At 43.3% G+C, this 24,655-nt stretch overlaps 1 protein-coding gene across 1 annotated transcript; it reads right to left on the minus strand.

Moving 5' to 3' along the window:
• Nucleotides 1-815: 815 nt before the first annotated feature.
• Nucleotides 816-3,117, minus strand: LOC120894486 (sphingomyelin phosphodiesterase-like). Its single transcript, XM_040297096.1, has 3 exons — nt 2,910-3,117; nt 1,367-2,799; nt 816-1,268 (listed from the first exon to the last, which is right to left on the minus strand). The coding sequence occupies exons 1-3, from the start codon at nt 3,031-3,033 to the stop codon at nt 906-908; spliced, it is 1,920 nt and encodes a 639-aa protein (XP_040153030.1). The 5' UTR covers nt 3,034-3,117; the 3' UTR covers nt 816-905.
• Nucleotides 3,118-24,655: the final 21,538 nt, after the last annotated feature.

Consider the following 24,655-nt stretch of genomic DNA (forward strand, 5'->3'; position numbering starts at 1 on the left):
CTATGTGGCGTAACGGACATGCCGGCCTATACAGGATTTAGAGACTTAATTCATTACCACACTGCCGGATAGTCAATCCTTGCTACGGGGGGACAGTCCATTCTAGGCTTGAACCCATGACGGTCATGTTGTTGAGTCGTTCGAGTTGACGACTGTACCACGGGACAGCCCCAGGAAATTGTGTTTATCAATTAAATAATTTGAAATCCTATCGTTTGAGGTTTTAAACGTAAAACATTAGATTTTTGTAGATATATTCATCCAAAACCTAATTATTCATTATTACTATTGAATTATATTTTGAAATCACTACTTTAACCGCAGCAAAGAATACATACAATCGAGTTTTATTTCGACTTCCACGGTGCTTTAAAATACCCGGTCCGACAATTATAAAACTCTCTCAGTCATCTGGAAACTGGGGTATATACAGTACTATAGATTCACATATCTCGATAATTTGAAACTCGATGAAGGGTATCAGTCGATGTCAAAAATCTGTTTGTTCATAATGTGATTTTCAAAATATATTCTATTTCAAACACGTTTTAGCATTTCTGCTATTCAGGATTATATATTATATTCAATCATCAACTATCAAATCTAAATTTTGGAAATTTAACAACATACATACAGTAAAAGGTGATTTACGTGTTTCAATCCATGATTTCTTGGACGATCACAAATCGCGAAGTCCCATAGAACGTGGAATAAGTCAGTGAAGTATAAAAACACATGTTACTACATAGTTCTGTAAACTTGAAAGAATAGTATGACATAAATTCTTTAGATCAAAAACAGAGCAATAATCCATCATTAGCAAATGCAGTCTTTATATTTTTTCGGTTAATATTATTACACTTCCACTTTAAGGGAAAACATTGTACACCATCAATCGAATCAAATTACTTTTCCTCGTTAAACAGTTCGTCGTCCAGATTGCGGAAGATGGCAGCGAGTGCGTTACACTTGGTGTCATCGTTTGCCTCGTTGGTGACGATCTGGCAGAGATGGTTCAGCAGACAGTCACCATCACACCCAGCGGCTATGAACGGATCTCCTCGCTTCACCTTGAACTCCCAGTAGCGGCGCAGCTCGGCTGGATTGGAAGCAAACCGGCGGACGAGCCCGTCGAGCGATGCTGGACTCACGTTCGATAGCTGGAAGTCTCGGCTAAACGAGTACAGCTGCATCCAGATGGGGTTCCGGTTCGGGTTCTGGTTCGCCTCCGTCAGGCTAAAGTACCACGACTCAAAGTCCGTCACATCCTTGAAGAGAAAAAAGTTAAGAAGAAAATATATGTCTTACTGTTTGAAGTTTGAATGCCCTATTGTAAGCCATTTTATATACCAGTGATGACACTTACGTATGTTTGCGGATTGACGTAGTACACCACGTAGTTGGGATTGTAGTTGCTAAACGGTACAGTACCGCCACCATTGAATCCGGCGCTGATGGCGTGCTGCGGGTTTGCAAGCGAGTAGAACACATTGAACTCGTCCGCATGCGTATGGCCGTGGAAGTGCGCAGTAATGACGTCCCAGAAGCGGTCCAGAATGCGCCGATACTGACGGGCCCAAGTACGATAGCTCGTACCAGCACCGATGGGAATGTGGGCCAGGATATGAACCTTCTCGCCGGCCGCCTCAGCCTGCAGCAGCGTGTCGTGCACCCATTGAAGCTGGGCCTGCAGATAAGCCGGATCGTACAGAATCCACCAGTTGAACGTGTACGCATCGTTGTTGTTCATGCCGATGATACGGAAGCCAGGCCGGACCAGCACCGTGTAGAAGCCTCCCTGTCGGATCGTTTGCTGGGATGCCGTTGGCAACCAGGTGGACCACTGATCGGCCGAAAAGTCGTACAACCATTTGGCGGAGAACTCCGACTGCGTGATGTAGCTTGGGGCGAACACGTTTGTCGGATTGTTCTCATGATTGCCGAGCACGTTGTAGACGGGTTTGCTGCCAAACACATCGCGGAACAACTGGTACGTACGGGTCATCGAAACGATGTTGCCTGCCACGGTCGTCTCCCATACACCGTGGTCGATAATGTCCCCGGTGTAGTAGACGTAAGCCGCGTCCGGATGCTGCCGGGCGGCAGCTCGCACTGCATCCTCTACCGCTTTCCAAGGAGAGTCACAGTCTCGGTAGTCACCCCACTCGCCGGCCCCGTCGGCTGGGTTGGCCGGTATGCCCTGGCCTTCGCGACAGCAGCACGGCTCACCGCACACCGCATTATACCCGGTGCGATAGTGTGGATCGTAGTGCACGTCCGTGATGTGGATGATCTTCAGGTCGCTGGCCCCGCGATTCGGCGAGGTCTTGGACGCGGTAATTGGACGACCGCCCGGTTGCACATTGATCGACCAGTTCAAGAAGGCCGGATCCTCCAACACACACGTACCGGACTGGAAGATGATGCCACAGATGGTCTGCGCGGTAAGGGACGGCCGGTTGTCGATAATGTACAGCAGAATGTCGATGTTTTTGTTCACGATCTTCAAGCAGTTCGGTGGCGTAAGAATGTTGAGCGTTTCACAGGTGGAAGCTGCCTGCAGCGCAATACGATCCCGATCCCATCCGAGCACACGGCGGTAGGTGAGATAGGTGGTGACCAGGGCACGACACGCCGTACACTCTGCCGTCAGGTACGGCAGCGGATGGTTGTCCATCTCCATGCGGAACATGTCAGGCTCCTGACGTATATGCTCAAACATCTCCTGCAGTCGCTCGGACTGCTCGCCCGTTTCAACATATTTCGTGTGCTCCACGTAGAACTCCTTCTCGAATGCCTCTGCTCAGCCGGTCGAACCGAAACGAAACGAAACGCATATAAACTACCCCGTGCTAATGAAACCCTATCGAATTACACTCCCCATACAAACTCTTCGCGTAATTACTTACCGTCAAACTTTTTCTGTTTTTCGATCAGTTTGGCGTAGTTGGCCGGTTTCACCTGGTAGCTGGTGATCGAACTGATCACTACTGCCAGTATTACCATCGAGGAAACGATCGCTACACGTCCCATAATGTCGATTGAACTGCGAGCTCGCGTGACTGCTCCCGTTGGCCAGCGACACCTACTGACCAGAGCAATTCTCTCATGCGTCCGCTATAGCCCGCGCCCGTTTTTATATCAAACCTGTTCTGGAATGTATCGTATTTTTGTGTACCGTTTTCGTTTCTTTTCGTCACCCCCGTTCGCGCATTCGCTCTTGCTTCTGCCGCGTTATCCTCCATTATCAACGCGTCGTACTCATTGGGTGTGTTCGGCTGTCGGATTGCCTCCTGCCCGCGTCAATACCGTTAGGCCATTAGCGCCCGGAACAGCAGCAACCATTTGCCAGCAGCACGCCCCACCCTTCCCACCTTTTACATCCCCGGGACTTTGTTTTGGACTGTCTTGGACTGAAATAGAAGCGTCAGTGCTGGGAGGTTTCGTTCGGTTGTATCGGCAAACTTTCATTTTCAAGTGTCATCGCTCAGGTGTTGTTACGAGTCACGATGTACATTTGCTGATAGACGAAGCAGAACTTCCTATCGCGGTTGAGCATCAGGTGGTCTCCAGGGTGGGCATGCAAGATAGTCGGCATTGCAGAGTCTCGTCGATGTTTATAGTAATGTAATGAGTGCCAAAAATATGGTGCAACCATCAAAGGGTGAGAGAGAGAGAGAGCACACATCGATGTAACGTCGAGGAAAAGAAAAATTCGAAACAACACGCGATGAACGAGCCCCCATTTAACGTACGATACTACAAAGGTTGCTCTGGCTGATAAACACAACAAACCGAAAACACGTGCTGACAGTGTGGTACGTGAACAGTTCTGGGTGGTTTGATCCAGCGAAAGATAGACGGTCTGGGAGCGCCAGTGAGTCTTAACATCATATCGTTCGATGCGATACATTTAAAGGCAAACCGTTGATTAAGCCTGCTTCTGATTATCAAATTGCATTGAGTAGGGTTAAGTATTACAACTGTTATTTGACCCATAACAAGCGTTCGAATCACATTACTATCACACAGCCAAAAAGTCCGTTCTTACTAAAAGGCTGTCAACATAGTTTTCGAAGACAACATATGCATTGAATATTGTAATATGCTTGAGTATACAAATAGTTTTGATAATTTTATATTTTCAATTATTTTCAAAATTGTGCCGTAACAGGAAAGTTGTTTTATATTATGAAATTGTGGATACAGAAAATTGTAGAGGATGACAACGTAAAAGATGATACATTTACTCGAGTTCTGCTTTATTGTGTTTCTCGACATTGCGTGTCAAATACATAAATACATTTTTACAAATTGGTTTGTTTATTCACTTTTTTGAATAACATAACATCCAGTATTCAGTTCTGCACGAAAAAATGCAATGTGTGCATAGTATTAGTTGTAAAATTAGAAGTGCTAGTAGTATAGCAGTAATAGAAGAAGTAGTAATAGTTGAAAAGTCGAATCTCAGTTACAGCTGAAAACTTACGACAAAAATAGGTTACTTTGGGAGTATCTTCGAACAAGCAAAATGATTGTATTTATGGAGTATGTCTCCTTGATATACCAGCCGTTAAAATGACAGTCAAACGATATCAAAATGCTTCACCTGAGCTGGTTTGGGCTCGAAATAGCGACAAAAGGAATGTTGCCATTGTTATTGATTGACAGAGGCGTAAAACTAAGCAAAGTACGGTTTACAGTTACTTTGAAAAGCGTTGGCGAACCGTTTACAAATACAAGGGAGATAGATTTGAACACAACTATGAAACATGTAATTTTACATATTAAAGATGTTATAGACATCGATTGCGCTGGTAAATAAAATCTGGTTTAATTATTAAGACACAAACAAAATGCATCACTTTTACGTTGCTACTCTATAGGTCAAATGCCTCAATGCATCCAATGTATTTTCCCTCAATGTAATTTTTTAGGTGCCTCAATGTATTTTCAAAAATACCATACTACAATCAACGATCAGCCATTTAAAGCTTCAAAGCTAATTTCTGTTTTCAAAATAACATGTTCAATATTATGTATTGATTTGTTTATTTCTCTGCGACAGGCAACACTAAAACTATCGTAAAAATAAAGTATATACAAACTGAATCTCGATGTGCATTGTAAAGCCTCTTCTGCGAGATTTAAAGCAGTTGTTCAAACTCTAATTGGTTCTCTAATTGCCGACAACAAAAACTTCAATCTGAAATTGCATCAAATATGTTGATTAAGAAGTTTAGTGTTACAGCCGTTTCGTCCGTAAATACCTTGATTTCAGCTAAAATTAGGGCGCGCATGTTTTTAAACACAACTATATTAACGGCAGATCTTTAATCACAATATCAATAAAAACCACAGCCAATACACAAGCATCGTTTAAAGAATGGCCATACTTTTTTCTGCAAGGCGAAAGAACTCCGTTAGAGCCAAAGCCTCTATAAACTATTCAAACATTCATACTTTTTTTCTGGAAAATTGATTCTAAATGTGGAGCGGTTCGATGGTGCAGTCGTCCCCTCGAACGAATCGAACGCCGTCGCTCCATAGCAAATACTGATTATCCGTATGTATGGTACTGAATAAGTCTCGAAAGCCTATATAGCCAGCATTTTCGCGTATAACGATACGCCAAATAGATGAAGATCTTCTTCGTCTAATATTAACGCCAAATAGATTAAAATCTTCTTCTTCTATTTGGCATAACGTCCTACGCGGATATGCCGGCCTATAAGGCTTTGGAGACTTGATAGATGAATACTAATTACTAATGATACTAATTATTGGAAATTTTCTTTAGCTGTACTATGTTTTGGAGACTTTGAATAATATAATCGCCTTATTCGATACATTCTCGTTTTCAACTCTCATACACAACGACTATAAGCAGGAACGGCTGATTCATACGTAAACAGACGTAAGCAGACGCGCAAGAGAGACCCACCCTTGCTAACAATTAAATTTGCATTTCATTCCTTCTCTAGTTTACAGTTCCTTTTACAATTTCTCGCTCAACACTTCAGAAGGGCTATATCGTGTAACCGCTTAGGGCATCGTGTTAATCCGCCACAAGCTATAAGTACCACATGATATTGATAAGTAAGAAGGAAGTAAAGCAAGCGCATGGCACTATAATCCTATCTAGTGGTGTTGAAAGCGACATGTCTACTATTAAACTATACTTCTATAACCAAATAAACATTTATTATAACACCTAGACACTGTGACAAAAATGCACAGAACAATCATTCGACACTTTGCTACTTGCATAAACGTAACGAAGTAACACCCTACTTTCTTGCAACCTCCGGAAAAGCTGTAAAATGTATCATTCGGAAACAATGCAGCGCAACACATGAAAAATAGATTCCGGAAAAGTTATCCACAGCGCAACGGCTTAGCCGTGTGCCGGGCTGACCGAAATGGTCGGTAGGACAAACGATTGCCAGCCCATAGAAAGCTCGCCGACTTGTCTTTGTTCACGGTGTTGGTGTTGTGGTTTCCAGCAAAGTTTTGGGTCTTTGGTCTGAAGCATACTCGAGCATACACAAACCCTTGTACGCACACACACACATACCCAGGAAGTAGTAAGTGCTACGAGATAACTACTTTGCTGCTTTCCGACACGTCGCCTGTCTTGGTAGCACTTCCTTTTTCTGGATTTGCCCCTGGACAAGACAAGGCACCTCGGAAATTGGTAGTGCCGGCCCTACCGTTTTTGTTAAAAGCGTAGCCAAACAATGCGATTAAATAAAGGGCTTGAGAAAAACCGGATAGTACCCGACTGCCTATGAATTCTTAAAACTATCTTTTCATTTTACCCTGCAACACAGAGAGCATGGTTGTGGGGAAAATTTTACTAACTCCGGCTAGCCTTGCATGCAAGCCTGCAACAACAATATTGCAGAGAAGCCAAACCTTGGTTGATTCTAGAGGAAAATTTTTATCCGCTGATTCATTTGGACTTTTTTTTGCGCAGAGGAAAAGTAATGAAATATTAACAAATATGTGTAAAACTAAATATAGGGAAATAAACAAAGCAGTTTCCTTTAAGTTGAGTCGTGTACCTTTTTGTGCACAAACATACATCGTTTCGTGTTTAAATCTCGTTCTCGTCGGAGCCCAGGAAGAAAAGCGTAATCAAAATTCCAACAGTTGTCCATTTAATAAATGGAAACCGTTACATGTCGTTTCCAAATCTTTCCCCTCCTTGGCAGAGCAGAGAACCAGCAATTCAAGGATGCAAGATGCTAGAAAACCGGGTTTTCCACTTTTTTCACAGCATCACTGTTTGCAACGTTGTGTCCGTGCATCGTCTTCCAGCTCAAAACGAATCGGACGCATCCTGAAGAAACTGTGGCTTGGGAAAACAGGTTCTCTACGAGTGTGCTACTAACGGTCAGGAAGAGACTGGAGCACATTTGGTGGCGGAAGAAGGGTCCGTCGTGAGAACGCAGAATGGTTTAGTCAACCGTTCAACCGTTACCAAAAACGGAACTCCAAGTATCAAGGAACGCTATGAAACTATAAAGCGAAAGAGAGCGAGCAAGAAAAATAGAGAGAGAGAGAGAGAGAGAGAGAGAGAGATTCAAGTAAAAAAAAACTCATCAAACTACTACGCCAGCCCAAAGCAATCAAACCCGTTTTCTTCTTCCTTTGTGCCGAAATATTCCTTAGGTTTCACTTGAATAGATTTAGATTAGGAAAACTGTTGGCTTCCTTTTGCCGCTTACTCAGCAGCTCAGCAACAGCAGCAGCAGCATCAAAATTGCTTACCGACCACAAGCATACACTCTCCCAGGAGCAATTTTTCGTACCAGAAAACTCATCCCACTGTGGTGAGCTGTGGGCTGCTCGGTAATGGTGCTGCTGCTGCTGCTGCTGTTGGGTTGGCACAAGTTGGCACAAACCGACCAGCTCGGTCTCCGCACAAAAGTAATAATTTTATAAATTGCACAAGTAAAGTTGTTGATTTTTCCTTCGCCCTCACTCCCCTTAAAACTTTCCATCCAGCGGAACTGTCGGACACTATGGGAACAGTGGGCGGTATGCGCTTGGACGGAGTGGATATTTTGATAGCTAGCTGATTAGATATGCTCGATGTTTTCGGGTGAAGAGGGAGTAGGGTTTGGACATCCCACAGTGAATGATGGTTCTTTCTTCAATATTTTGGACTACTCGGAGCTACGCTAATCAACTTTTATTACAGTGAAAAGATACGTTTCTACCCAAAAATCGACATCAGCTCATATATTTATTTGACGTAAATTATTTCTTTAAACTCTAATTTAATCATCCACAGTTTAAAGCACCAAACAAAACACCAACACATTCAAATACAAAGAATCCATCCCTTTTGCTAAGGATAAAAAGAGCAAAAACATCACTATCCTAAGCAAGATGAAGAGCTGTGTGGCTGTTTTGCATCTTCTTCCCTCATCTAAATGCTGTAAAATATGAATCCTCAAGCAAAAGAGGGTTGAATGGCACGAATACACCAACACGCTACAAACACAACGCAAAGGCACTACTTTTTAGGGTGGATCAAAGAAGTCCCTAGATTTGCATGCTTTCTTCTTAACCAGCACCATAACCACCACCACCACTATCAGAACCATTTGGTCAGCCGTACGACCACTTCGACTCCCATCTTGTACGAAGCTACACATGCAGAAGGGTAATAACGAACCATCTTATACGATGTCTGTGTGGGTTTGTCTGTCTATGGGGGCGAATTTTCTATGCTCTAAATGGTATGCTGTGTGAGATATTGTATACGCTTCACTCCTTCGAGGGATGACTACATGTGTGCGTTAAATTCTGCAATCGCACGCATTACACACCATATAAGATTATTTTGGCTTACATCCCTCACTAAGGCGTCGTACAGTGGGCGATGGTTTAAAGATTAGCCAAACGAACGGAGGGATATGAAGAGTAGGTCAGCATTTACTTGCCATATTCCACCGTGCGTGTAAGGGTATTAGATTTGATAGCCACAGTGTCTAAATAGAGAAACAAGAAACGATTTGTCATGCCGCGTAGCACGGTTCCTACTTTTACAGAACAACAAGAAAATGGGTGTCTGGCTTTGCTGGGATCGATCGATTTTGATCCAGTTCACATAAAACTCTTTGAGCTGGGTTCGAAAGCGACCGTCCATCGCTGTAAGATAAAGCGAGTTTTTCTCCGAAATTTGTGCCGAATCAACAACAGCATCCTGCTATCTAAACCATTACATGGAATAGAAGTATAGGCCCACAAAATCAAACCTTTCTCCACAGCGACCCTACCCAGCATAGTATCCCAGCATCTGATGGGTTCCAGCAATGGTTTATCTTTCTTCTACTTTTTTCTGACAGCTCAGCTCTTGGTGGGCTAGGTGGCGAAGAGTTGAGCCAACTTTACGTCCTAAAGAAACGTCCAAATACCTACAGCACGAGTGACCGGGTGAGAGCAAGCAGTAGAAAACTATTCCTAATTTCACGTCACTGCACTAACCGAGAATGATGACAAGTTAATTAAAAAGTTATGGGAAATAACACATAAAAACTCGTCCCAAGTACATGTGTGTGTTTGTATGGACGGGTGGATGGCCAGAGAAAATATGAAATCAGTGAACGTTTCATCAATAAAAACAATACCATTTCACCCAAACCTGAGCAAAGTGCAGCAGCACCTAGAAGAAGGGAAATCTCCGGTGGCTGAAGGTTACCGGGTGCTATGTGGCATAAGGTTACGTTGGGCCCGTTAGCCCGGCGTTGAGGGCCAATTTCAGGATTTTCATCATGCTCTTCTCCTCACCCAATGGCTGCTCGAATCGAATCCTATCCAACGCTTCCATCCCTAGGTCGAAACGTTTGAGATGGGAACGAGGAGTTTACATAATCTTTAATCAGAAGAAACATTTTCCTTTGGCTGTGTGATATGGCAAAAAAAACGCACACACACACACACATACAGATAGAGTACACCCACCCGCATCCCATAGCAAAAGGTCGGTCCGAACTGATACGCTCCCCCATCGTCCACCCTGCCCGCTGTAGAAGATGGACCGATAAGGCAACCCCGGCGTGAGGGTTGAGATGAGCGCACTTGGAGAAACCCCGGTTGCCAATATTCGTTGCCAACCACTGGACGCTGGGTCAGGACGGGGATCATTTTATTTTGGCTTGTTTTGGACCAACGAGTACCAGCAGCCAGTAAAACCAGCATCGCTAACACGGGCGGACGATGTAAGTCGTTTCCGAGAAGATTGGAAAAGGGTTGGGTTTAATTTTATAGATCTCATTAAACTATCGACCGGCCGAAGACATTGGAGCCCCGACCAGTCCAGGCAAAGCTGAAGAGAAACAAGGGACGGGGGCAATAGAAAGGCAAGCAGGGGAGGGAGTCAGGGCTACGGACTATCTAGGTAAGATTTCGCCCGAGAACACACATCTTCGTGCGCGGGGTAGATGCCAACTTTGTAATCATGCGCAGGACGCAGGCTTGTAATTCGTACCGGTCGTATGGTTGTCGCATCCCTCTCCATAGGTGATGTGGTTGCCGTGTGATGCCAGGTGACGCCTGTCGGTTAATGGTCTGATCGTTATGAACTAGCCCGGCCCCGTATCAGTCGATGAATAATTCACTAATGGTAATTGATTCAATCAATAAGGTTTTTATTGCGCAAATGGGTTGGTACATGGAATGTTCTCTTTGGTGACATCTGGTTCACTTTGTGGCGAAGTAAAGTTCATGCAGAAAGACTGTTGGCTGGAACACAACGTATAACACCAGCAATATTCAGGGAAATTTAATTATTTTAGTATATTCCTCTGGCGCAACATGTTTATGTTATTATTATGTATTTTTTTCTTTATTATTCTTGCAGTATTCTTAAAATCCAGATTTTCATTTGAAATCCATACGGTACCCGCAAACGACTGCCATGTTGTCGAATAAAATAGCATTGTGTTTACAATATGTATCGAACCACTTCGGTATCATATAAAAAGATCTACGCTTCAAGCGGCTCCTGTTCATCTTAATAGTAGCTTTGACTGAAACTATCTACAATCTAAAAGCCTAAAGGTAGGACTTTTCATCTTGCTGCGGAGTGAAGATAGTATCACAAGTTGTCTAAACCCACACCAAAAGAATGATTTGAGCTAGTTTGTCATATTTCACATTTTTACTTGGCCCTCGGCAGCAAATAATTTGGCTCAGGACTAGTTAGTAAAGCGTGTTATTTAGTGGTCTACTATTTTGACTTTTTTATTCAAAATATTTTGTTTTAGTTTTCAGGATGAAAATCAAACTTCCATAATAGAAAGATGAAGAAATTCGATATATTCAGTTAATATTAATATTCTTTCGTTTCGTTCTCATAAATCTTTTTTATGTATGTTTTATGAGACATCATACACAAGAAAGTTTGCAAACTTACGTTCACTCGTTCCTTGGGGAAAGAAATACAATCCACATTAGCTGGTGTACAATATTACACAATTTTAAATAATGTTGCCATATAAAGATATAGCTTAAAAATACAACTGTAAGGCATGGTAGTACCCACACAGTATCCTTCCCGATTATCAACAGCCAATGCGTTACAAACACCAAACATTCAAAACTAATAACAGAAAAGTCTTGATTTTGTTTGTGAACAAACTAGTTCCTGATGGCCGGTGTGTGTCTGTGCAACCGCTCCGGCAGGATGAAAATTCCAATGCAATGCAAAAGCTCGAGACGGTACACTACCAGGATATATCCAATCGACAGGAACACATATCCTTCGTTTTGCCGTTGGGCAAGCCTTCGCCACCCGTTACTCTCCCCATCTACTGGTACTGGCCAAGCCTTCATCTGCCATCTTCATCTTTTATGCAGGGATTTCTATCTTGCTTCGTTTGCTATCGGTCCGCTACACATGCCAAAGTGGCAACCGAGATAAACTTTCAAATTATTTCATCCTCGCCACCGCTCTACCACCTCTAGCTCTCCACACCAGCGTGTCCGCTCCGATCTCTATTAACAAAACCCTTGGCCGTGTGGCAGCGTTGTCATACGGCAGCACCACCAGCAGCAGCGGCAGCACCGTTGGTGCCAGAGAGCAAGTCTCTTTTGTATACTTTTATAGTTTATAATAATCTTGCATATATAATTAACTTTTGGGGTTTAAAATTTTATAGCTTCATGCAGCATGTGATAGTTGTGCCCGGTATACCCCATGACTATCATTTCCCATGGCCCGGACCTCCTCGGGCTATGGGATGGGAGGTAAATGCATCGGTCCGTTGTTGTATATAGAAAATTGTGTGATAGGACGGTAGAGCCATATCGACATGTCGTCACGGGCCCATTCGGTCTGGAGCAAACCACCAGCCACCAGCCAGCTAGTTATCTAACGGTTGGTGCAAAATCTAGACCCCGGAAAGAGAAGCCTCCGTTCTTTATCGGAGTTTTGGAATGGGTTCGGTAATTGTCCTCTTGCATTGTGCTTGTAATACAAATATATTGACCAAAGTTAATAGCTTCATGTTTGTTTGAGTTTAGATATTGAAGCAAACGAACAAAATACATGCATTTGAGATTTCTTGTAATCGATGTATTTACTTGCACAAGCAAGCATCTGTTAAAACTGGACGCAACAAACAGCGTAGCATCAATCGCGTAGTTGAAGGGATCTTGCTACACTTAAAAAAGTAAACTATAAAAAACGCTCACACACATCCTTTTTTCCCGTTTCGCCATTTCCCAAAAACCGGTTGCACCGGATTACACGGCCAGCCAATGTCAGCTGCAGCGTCACCTAAACTCCGCAAACGTAGCATAGAACCAGTTTTTCCAAGCCACCAACGGCACAAAAAGCCACCCCTCTCTATTACAGCCGCATCACCCTTAATCAAGCCTAAAACATCAACCGAAAAGGGTCGCGCGCGCGTCCAAAGGTCGTCCCGCCGTTTTTCGGCCGACTTTCCAACGAAGATTCGTCCGACCCCGGGACACAACCTTGTTTCCGGGGTGAATAGCTCACTCAATGAGCGTGTCCCGTTGGTGGATGGTATACACACGTACACTCGACTCGACTGCAGCACGGTCCGCCATTTTACGCCCGAATTTTTCCCACCCCTCAGCAAACGTACCGCGCTTGTATTAAACACCGGTATCTATGCCAAAGTGTCCCGTTTGTGGATAATCATGGCCTGACTTCTGCCATTACGATTGCTGTTGTTGTTCGGTTCCCTCCTGACCTACCGACCGGGTCGGGGTCGGGGCAGGCTAATTGGCTAGTGTTACAAGCCCGTTAATAGGCCCACGGACGCGCCAAAACCAAATGTGAAAGAAGTCCATCCCCCATCCTCGATTGGACCGTCTCCGAATATGGGTGTATGGGCACCTTTCGCTACTTTTAATGTGCGCTCTGTGTGTGGTTGGGTCCCGTGCCAAGCAAGTTTAATGGTTGTCTAGTTTCCCTTCTTCACCATGAGAATTTTAGGGCAAGCGAAATGAATGCCACGCTCTAAAATAAACCGTCGCCACTCCGATACCACGGTAAGAACTCACACACGAGACATTGCTACTTGGCGCTGGATAACAAACGCGCACAAGACCGTTTGGCCCGCGCGTTCCATTCCTCAGAGGTCTGGCCCCCGGGATGCGCCCAGCAGAACTATATTAAACATTAATCGCCGCTCGGTTATGTCATAATTTTTGTTCACACACAACTTTTATGTTTAATCATAAAATGTTGCTCGCAAAACGGGGGCCCTCGGAATGAGCGGGAACGGGCGACGGTTGACCAGCCAGTAGCGGCAGCAGCAACCCCGCCCAACACCATACAGGACTTGCCGTGTGGCAATGGTCGAGGTCGTTGAATACTTTAATACACACTCTGGGAATAGTGGCCATTATTTTTCTTTATGATCATATCTCTTCGTCTCGAGCTCGCTTTCCCGCGCCGCGTATGCCGTGGAGCTGCGGTGCAAGAAAGGTGCGGCATAATTTCACCGCTCCGTGCACGGACGTCGTTTTTGGAGCAGGTTGCCAAGTGTGAAAAGCAGCACACATCACCACCGCACCGACAATGGCGCCATTCGTAGGATTCTTTTTCGGTGCTTTTGGCAATAAATTGTACCGACATTTCTGCATCTGATGAACGCTCCAAAGCCGAGGCATTTGGAAGTCTTCATTTTCAAGAGTTAAGATAGTACGCTGTAAAAACTTGCCGCTCCACATAGACCCATCGAAAAATACGCAAACTTGCTCAATGTATATATTATGAATAAATATAAGTTTTCTAGCAAATATACCATGAACCAACGATGAATAATTTACCGTATCGTTTCTCCACCCCGGAGTCAATTTATGAGCCACTAACAGCTTTGTTCCCACGTACGGTCCCGATGGGTTCCGTTCTTGGATGGCTCCAACCGGCCACCGTCACGTGCTTCGTTTTACAGCTACCCAGGACGGTCGCCTCTCCACTACCTTCCTAGCAGCCCTCCTCGAAAGATAAAGTGTCCTGTCTTTGTCTGGCCGTAGAATCCTTGTATCGGTCCTTAAGAGACCCCCCCAGTAGCAGGTTCATCGGCAAAGCAAAGCTGAGACGAGCTGTCCGGACTCCGGAGGCTCCGGGATCGAAGAATATATATAAACCCATCCCATCCACCTTGCTCGGTTTGGGTTTTCACTCTCCTTCTCGCTCGCTCTCTCTTTCTCTCGCTCTCTGTCTCGTTCAAGCAGAGGCAGCGGAGATGGGCTGACACGTCTTGCACGATGCCTGATGCCTAATCCCTCCCAGTCCACCATGGTCATGGCTCGGTACCAGCAGCGCTCTCGCCGGGGGTAGAAATCTCGGTGCTCAGAAACTTACGCCCGTAGATATAACTATTATAAAGTTTATAGACCAATTCTCCTTTCGGGCTACGGACTGCGTCCAATGAAAATAGGTTCCTGCTTCGTTTGCATTTTCTCGCAAATGGATCGATCGGGTTCGGGGATCTGGGTGGCAGCCCTTGCTGTACCCCTTGCTTGGCACCCAGATACATCCCGTCAAACCTGCCTCACTCCACATCAAAAACAGCAACAGCACTAGCCCTACTTGCTTCCCTATCCCCCTGCTGCCGACCATAGGGTTTGCCTAGAAGGCACACCATCCCCTTCCTTCTCGCACGTGCTTCGTATCGATTGGTTTCTCCGGGAATGGTGGGGGAGATGGAAAGTAATTTTCCATAGTTTTAGAGTTATCTTTGATGAAGGGCAGACACTCTTAGAAAACACACTCGGACTCGGACCGAAACCAAGCCACAAACACCCAAAGCCTACTTACTTTCGTCGTGTTTTATATTTTAAAACCCACCAACCTGCGCCAATACCCCATCATCTCTTTCAGATTCCCCTCTGCTTGCCCTGTTTTGCACCTTTTTCCATGAAACCAAAGGCATCGAAAAGGCGGCAGATCGCCCAAGAGCTACACCTTTCTCTTTCTTAGCTTCATCCCACCGGGAGGTTCAGGGTAACTGTTTCTCCTTCGAGGAATGGAATGGACGATTGTAGCTGGTGTCCAAAAATCGATAGATTCGAGCCCGAACAAAATGGAAGCTTCGACGAATCAATATTTCCTTCCGTTTTTTTTAAGACGTGGAAAAATTAGTAAATGCTCATTTACTCAATCAACTGATTAGATTAACAGTAAGATGAATCGGCTCATGAGTTAATTACGTTGTGAAAAGTTACTAACACAATTGCTCATCATCTTTAATCTCGACGACGTCACGCTGTACTTTGTAATTGCAAGAAAATCCACCCGGAAAGCCGGCTCGGAAAATTGAATTAATTGTTAGCGTCATCTTCGTTTTTTTGCAAAGAAAAGGCACCGTCACTCATTAAAGGAACTAATCCAATAATGCAATAAAACTGTAAAGCAATTACAGAAAGGATGTTGCGCCTTTCCACTTCAAACATTCAAACAGCAATCGCCCGGACGCTGCTGCAGCCGGATAGGGCAAATATTAAAGTTTCTAATGGTTTAATTAAATCAGTAATTCCTCGATTGCTCTTTTGTCGATTGATTTCAAAGAAAGGCTCCTAATGAAGTGATCTCTGTGTAAGGGTTGACCCTTACATCGAAGTGCTCCAGTGCGCAGTCGGCAGCGGGTCAGCAATTTTAATTAGATTTCGAAGACAAGTGAACCGAGAAACGCTGCACTGCAATGGCGCCAACGGAACCCTATCGAAGGACCCTCCATTTCCCTCTCCTACCTATTCTTTTAGCTTCTTGGTGTACAATGCACTTGAGAGTAAAAGCTCCAATTACACCCCGGGCCCGGTGCGGTAACAGGAAACATGCAAATTCCACCTTCAGCATTAGCTGGGCATCTCTCACATCAACGGGGTGTTGCTCGGGAGGTCACACAAACGCACCACCCAGAATCCCACGGACTGCAAACTGGGAAGGTATTTTAATTTATGCATTTTAATCTAGCACGCTTTTGTTCGTCCGCCTTCGAACATGGTCCTCCAGTCGAATACCAGGAAGAACGTTACAGACTATGGTCGAGTCGCAGCTTAAACGCAATGAACGAAATGACGCAAAGGGACAGGTGAAGACACAGGACGGAGGTAAAAATGTGGCAAGACTTCTATCAACCACACAGAAACTGTAAGCATCGATGAAAAGAAATGAACTTTGTCCGTTACGGTCGATCTGAGAGCTTCCAAACAGTGGAAAGAATCGAAAAAAAGAGCAAACGAGCTCTCGCTTAAACTACTGGAAGTGGAGCTGTCTCATCTCGATTGGGGAACATTCTTCCCCGTCAGCATCGTACTTCTAATGATCCATGTAATGGAGAACCACCAACAACACACTTGCAACCGTAGACTTGATACCCGCTTCCAGATAGACTCTCAGCAAAAAACGCTCTTGGTCGTTTGAAGTTTGAGTGACAAGAGAAATCGGACATAATTGGTAAGTGTTTACTGCCACCATTCGACGACGTCGGTACGGCATATCGTTGGTCACTTCTGCTGCAATGAAGTAGGTCCATCCGTCAGTGTTGCGTCTCCCGAAGCTATCCCATACCATGAAATGACTACAAAATATTGAGCATCATAAAGTAAAAGACATAATAAAATGGTCCAGGACTCGGGTCCAGCTCCCGGGTTATCCTTGTAAGCACACACACACACACATGCACACATCCACAACCTCAAAACTTCTCGTACCCTGGGTTCAGTTTTCCTTTTGTAAAACTTTCTCCCATTTAGGTTCTTCTTTTCTCCTGAACAATCAGCAGCCCCCGTTTCACCCACATCCTGTCTATCCCGAGAGTGAACCAAAAGTGCCTTAAGGTTCCTATTTCGTTCGGGTCACCACATCTATTATGTTTTCCCGTCACTAAAACTACTGCACATATCGAAGTTTTCCACTGCAAAAGCAAGGGGGACTTATGGAAAACTCTTCCCATCGAGCACACCACTCTGCGCTCAGATAGTGGTGAGTGAGTGTGCGTGTGTGCCGTAACGAGGTAGTGTGGGGTGAGTATGTTGCCTGAGACAGAGGAAGGACGACGACGACGATACACCTCAGGCTCACATCAAACCACTCAGCTCTTTACCGAGCGAGCGTCTTGCTCCGGCCAGAACTTTGCCAAGCCAGTCCCCTTTTTGTGCCGAGAGCTGGGGTGAGGATTTAGAAACGACAACGGCTCTCGACACCGAGAAAGGGAAGAAACTCATTTGCCGACCCCTCCCTTTTTGGAAGCGGGCGAAAACTTGGCAAAACTGGTACTGGTTCCGCAACAAGGATCCGGACGACACAGTAGTGTCGGTTGGCGCAGAAGGAGAGCGAACGCCTCGGAAGACATGCCGGACAACGACGACGACGACGACGACGACGTTATCGTTATTGTCGGTAGTCGTGGTCGGATTTCCATCGCCAGCGTTGCTTTGGTAACGTCACTGCTATAAGTTAAAACGAGAAAGCAAATATGGAGATTCGGAATGGAGGAAACTGTCTTGTGTCAGCTTGGTTTGAGGAAAAACTATGCAGACGCAACATTGATGCTACATCTTATTTTGCATCGGTGTTGTGCTGTTTACAAGAAGTTATCCATTTGTTTGTAATTCTATTTGATATTATTAATTTATATTTATCGAAACAATCAATACAAAGCTAGAAACCACCTTAATAACCTTGCCTGTTGAAAACATTACAGTATGTTATATATTAGCTTTTTCCCCTTTTCAGCCGATTTGGCACTTGGTGATATTTAATTAATAATACGAAATAAATTAAACTATGTTTGCGCACAAGGTGCAAATATCTTCGCTCACGTGCTGCGATTGACATCGAGCAGGGTTGCCTAAAACATTGCAGTCTCCCTTCTAGAGCGACGTCATACTGGAACTCATCCTTCCATCCCTATCCGCCCAGCGAAGCGCCCCTAATTCCCAAGAGCACGCTAACACGATAACCGGTGACTTGGAAACTTACCAAAAGGAGAAGCCATCGATTTTCCACCACACTTGCACGAAAGCAAGATCGATGCAGCAAAGGACCAGGCCAAGTCTGCAAACCGTTGACGACGATGCTGCTGCAGGCCCTTTTCTCAGAAGTGTTTTACGGATTATGTTCTACATCATCGCATTTGTGACCCTCGTCGTCCTGTGCTCTGGCCTGGTTGCTTGGTTGGTTGACAATTTCCTGCCCAACCATCATCCCCTTTGGAGGTCGTGTACGTCTTGTTCCATTCTTTCTTCATTGTACTCACCCAACCGCTGCCGTTATCCACTCGCTTATAAGATAACTCCGAAAGGCCGAAGAAACACAGACAGACGCCGTATAATTCGCTCGGTACAACATTGGGATGGAGGGAAAACCAAGGAAAACCTGTTCATTGGTTTCTAGTGGTCTGAAACAGAATGGAAAGCATACACCATTCTTTTGTGTTTATGTGTGCATGTTTGTATGTGTCTTTGTAGATGTCTGCAAGATTGTCTGCTCGTTTGTGTATTGGCCGGTTTAAAGAGTCTTCTCGTTGATGTGGAATAATTAAAAATGAAACTATGAAAACGAACTAGCTAGATGCAGAATTGTACGTATTGAAAGACGATAATGGGGACCATGGGTTGAGGTTTGCATTTAATTTATTGTAGCACTTTTCAACACAGGGATTTCTCGGTGGACCTGCTAAAGCTGATCGCTGCTTTTCCCTTCCAACGCTCGGTTGATAATGTGAAAAGTGGCAAATTTTAATGTTTCTTAATTTAGCTTTTATTCAATTTGAGATTTGAAGTGTACTTTGAGCTTGAAAATGGCTACTGTAAATATGGAACAGACGAACGAGCTTTGAATTATTCTAGGTTTTGTAAACAAATGCATCATCATCCCTTAATAAAATTAACTTATAAATATATATATCCTTCATAACTTCAGCAATATAATTTAACTTGATAAATTTTATTTGAATTAATCCTGAACCTTTTGAATTTGAACCTTTTTAAATTATTTTTAACCAATATATAATGAATAGTTGTTTATAATCTACAGCATCATTTGATAAGAAATTTTTAAACAATAATTTCATTAAATTCGTCCATACCGCATTGCTTCAAAATAACAACAGAGAGAGATCGACTGTCAAACCGAGTGGTTGTGCCTTCCTTGTGCTCCTGATTTTTGATGCTGTTTTGCCGTGTTACTGCCTGATTTTCAACATTTGCAACATTGGTGCTGCTGAGTTGCTTGTACTGGCTAGTGCGTGCCTTCGTTTGTTATCAAGTTGCACCTGAATTCTTGCACCTAGTCTCCTGTTATTTCGTCAGTTTTGCCGAGATATTGTTTGGCTTCGTTCCTGCTCCTGTCACTCGTCAGTTTGTGCTGTGTCATTCGTTATGCAGTGCTCAACCTGCAATGCACCCACCGATAGTGCAAATTCGGTGTCCTGCGCCGGTGTGTGTGGCTCCAAGCATCATACCCATTGCACGGGTTTGTCCCGTGATTCTACTCGTGAGCTTGGGCGGAATAATCAATTGTTGTGGTTGTGCAAAAATTGTAACGAGTTTCGCAATGGCACAAACTCACTTCTCACAAGTGAGATAGCAGCCCTACTCGAGTTGGTGAAAGCAGAAATTCTCACCACGATTGACTCATCTCTCTCTTCTCTTAGATCGGCTATCAAGAGCGATTTGCTTGCTGACCCAAGCGGCATCGCTGAGAGAGAATTGAGCTTTTCCCGTTGTTTCCCCCCCTGACATACCCACGAACGGTGTGTTTGTTTCTACGCGATGCGTTATTCTCTGTTGTTGTTGTTGTCTTTAACGCTGTTACCGCAAGAGCTTGAAGCAAGAAGCGTTTCACACCATCACCGTCTCACCCAGACTTTGGTGTTGTGATGCGTTTATTTGTACCCCCGCCCCTATGTTCTTCTTACCCGTACCGCGCACCCCATACATTCTGACTTGGTGAGATGGTCTAACTGAATTTGGAAAAAATGAGTGATGGATATTTCATAACGATTCAGATCACATATTTAAAAACAAAATTAACAAAAACTTGTACTAAAATTTTATGAAAAAATTAAAGGTTTCCGCCATCGGTATAATGATATAAAAATAATTATATTAACAACTTACATATAGTATATTATATATATTAAAATAGTATATACCATATGAATAAATGTATATATAAGTATATGCACCATACCATATGAATATATATATATATGTATATATATATATATATATATATATATATATATATATATATATATATATATATATATATATATATATATATATATACATATATATATATATATTTCTATATTTATATTTATATATGTATGTGTGTTTATATATATGTATTTATATATGTTTTTTTTAAATAAACCTACATGTTTCTATTAAAAAAAAACCTTATCTTGAAGAATTGAAAAAGGAACAGAGTAAATTGTCTGTTTTACTTTACAACATTCATATAGGGATCACAAAAAAATTATCAAATAATTACACACGTGCATGAACATGCTTACTAGTTAGGTTATCGTTGTACATAAATGTAATAAAATACATTTTAATCATTATTAAGTTTATTATTATCTTTCTGATTATTTAAAAAAACACTGATGTTTGTTTTAACTTAAACCGCTTTGAAAATATCAATATATATGATACAATTAGAACTCGCTAATTGGATTTATATCATATGTCTACAAAAAAAATAGATTTTGTTTATTAGGAAGACATTTTGTAACACGACTAATGTCTGCGTATTTTGTCATGTTTGTTATTTTATACAATGTGGATAAACTGACTTTTTCTCATATTTATGTGAACAACTCGGATTTTTTGTATTCAATTGAAAAAGCAGACTTGCAATTGGCGAGGCTTGAATGTATTTCACTTCGTCACATGACAGCTCGCATATCTGTCAAGTCAGAAACGTAAACAAACACGGACAACCGCCCGTAAAGATTGTGTGCAGAATAATCGTAAAATTTTATGTGAAAACTCGAGAAAAGGTAAGTGTTCTGTGCATATTTCAGTAAATAAACTATCTTTTAATGTTTGAACACATTATTCCACAGGAAAAACATCATTTCATCCCGAAATTTGGCAACATTCGTCCGAGTATGATCGAGCAGCTGTGTGTGTGTGTGTGTATGCCGACGAAATACGACGCCGGTAAGATGAAATGTTTTACTTTTTCACTTTTACTTTACTTTTTCACTTTATTTTTCATGAAATCACAATGAATTGTAATAATAATGCAGATTTAATGATATTGATCTTTGTTACAGTTTCTACAACAATCAGTAAAGCCGGCTGTGATCGTGATCGGCACATTCTCAACTGGACCAACACACCGGTCGTTGTGTATCTTCAAGCAAACCAACGTTGCCATACACCACAAAATAGCATGGAAAGGAAAGTATTATAAAAGAATGTCATATTTGAAAGCATTCTAATCTTTCATTGTTATTTTTCCACTGCAAACAGGACATTGGATCACCGCATCGACAAGTGGTTTTTATGTGCAAGTGTTGTTAAGAAGTGTGTTGTACGGTGTATTATGTGTTTTACTTTATTTGTATCGCTTTGCAAGTGGTACAATTAGTGCGTTTAATCGTTGTGCTACTGCTAACGAAAAAACGACCCGAGCATTAGAAGCGGCAACAATACATGTGCCTGACGCAGAGACAACAACGCCGTCGGCATCAGTTGATACCATCCAAAGTGATGGTTGAAATCGTATATAAACGTGTAAAACCATATATTGGGGCATGTAAGTATTGAATAATAGTTAAATAAAATACATTTTATCGTTGTACTGGACAATGTGCATCGAAATTTAAAAAAGTGTGTGTGTTTTTGTTTACATCCGAATACAGAACCCTCAGCGTTATACTGTGGTTCGAGCACTCGCTAAGTAACGCTTGAGCTTTGAGCTTTCATTGAGCTTACATAGAATGTTACACGCTACCTGCTCACTAAAGACTGCTATCGAGCAGTGTTATGAGCAGGTAGCGAGCAGTAACGCCTCCATACAAAAATCGCGAAACGTAACGCTCCAATGCTATTTGGGGAGATCCTCGCTCTCGCTGATAAGCTAACACCCGTATTAGCTAAGCCGTCTGTTTCTCACGCATCGCGAACGCACACGTCCACTAATGCATCGTCACTCAACGCCACTAATACCAGAACGACTAAAACAGCATCCACTCGCCGTACATTTACCAACTCAATGGAGCTCACTGCAGATATCCAACAAGCAGCGAACGATACCAACACTGTGGAAGCTTCTGATAGCTGCAACCACTACACTCATCGTACTAAGGTGACTAGTGATATTAGTGCTGGGCACTGCCGAACAAATACAAAATCATCTTCTGATCCTGTTTTGAACCATGATACCACGAACACTGGCATAGCAGAAAAAGTATGGTTATACTTCACGAACATCAAATCGCATGTCTCCGCTGATGATATGCGTGTGTGGCTTAAAGCTGTGCTGCCAACCGACAACATAGATGTTTACCGTCTCACGAAAAAGGGCGCAAACCTTGATTTGATGTCCTTTATATCGTTTAAAGTGAGTATTCCCAAATCACTCAAGGATCTGGCGCTTCAATCTACTATTTGGCCAGTTTCACTTACTGTTCGTGAGTTTGTTGATCGTGGCCTACCAAAGCAACGTATACATGAAAGGGCCCGATTTGACCCTTCTGCGCTTACTTCGCATCGTTCAAGCAGTGCAAATTGCTCTTCTGCTGCGCCAAAAAGCACCGCTCATCCGGATCATTTTTTGGATCATCGATCGCCATCCCCACAGCGCGGGAATCAATCACTATCCCAGATGACCGAGATCCTAGAGGCTATCCAACCGGAGTTTCCTCCCACACCCCCTCAGTTATCACCGGGGGTGGGGCTTCAATCGCAGAACAATCTCAGCAACACGAATCGCTCACCACAGATCAGCCCGTTTGCCAAACGGATAGCTCACAATTAATAGACCCCTTCGTGATCTATTACCAAAATGTTCGAGGCCTTCGCACCAAATATAATGAATTGCGCCTTTCTGCGAATGAATCAGGGTTTGAAATGCTTGCCCTTACTGAAACCTGGTTAAATGAATCGATTCCATCCAATATGGTCCTGGATAGTGATTCTTACAATATATACCGTTGCGATCGCAGCAGGTTAAACAATGAACGATCGCGTGGGGGTGGTGTGCTGCTTGCATGTTCCAGTCGTTATCCGTCTGTGGCACTTAACATGAATCAACCTACGCTTGAAGCTTTATGTATTCGTGTTTCTTTTCCTAAGTTTCGTCTTTATGTGGGGATTGTTTATGTGCCACCGTATTTGAGCAGCGACCGCAACTATTTCGAATCCCTTTCTGCTTTCATCAGCGATGCATACATGCATATGAAACCGAATGATCATCTTATCCTTCTTGGCGACTTCAATCAACCGGCGTTAGGGTGGTCGCCTGCAGCCGCAGTAAGGTCAGATTCATCTTTACCTATGAGACATTATGTGCCTCATATCTCTTTGAATTCATCCAGTTCCTGCTTTTTGGATGTGTTAAATTTGCATGAACTCTATCAGCTGAACGGGGTGCATAACCATTCAAATCATTATCTGGACCTGGTGCTCTCTAACTCTGCTGCTGCTGCTTGTTCTTCTGTGTATCCTGCTTCGTCACTGCTCCTGCCCCAGGATGCCCATCATCCTGCTCTGGAAATTGCGTTACCGTCTTCTTTATTTAGGGCTAGTAGGGTTAGGAATGAATTGCCTTCTGCTACTAATTCATTGAGTGTTCGTTATAATTTTCGTCTTACAGACTATCGTAAACTTAATTCTATTCTATCTCGTGCCGACTGGTCTTTTTTTTTATCAATGTACATCGGTCGACGAGGCTGTCCAATCGTTTAATGCTTTGTTAACCTCTGCACTCCTTTCATGTACACCTATTTTTCGTTCCCCTCCTAATCCTCCCTGGTCCAATCGTACTCTTCGCAACCTGAAAAAGGATAGAATGAAATATCTTAGGAGGTATCGTCTGAACCGATCTGCTTTCAACTTTCGTTTATTTAAGTACGCTGCCTCTGCGCATCGACTATACAACAGGGCTTGTTTTGAGGCCTATTCGAGTAGACTG

This window comes from Anopheles arabiensis, chromosome 2, assembly GCF_016920715.1.
Source record: "Anopheles arabiensis isolate DONGOLA chromosome 2, AaraD3, whole genome shotgun sequence".
Lineage (NCBI taxonomy): Eukaryota > Metazoa > Arthropoda > Insecta > Diptera > Culicidae > Anopheles > Anopheles arabiensis.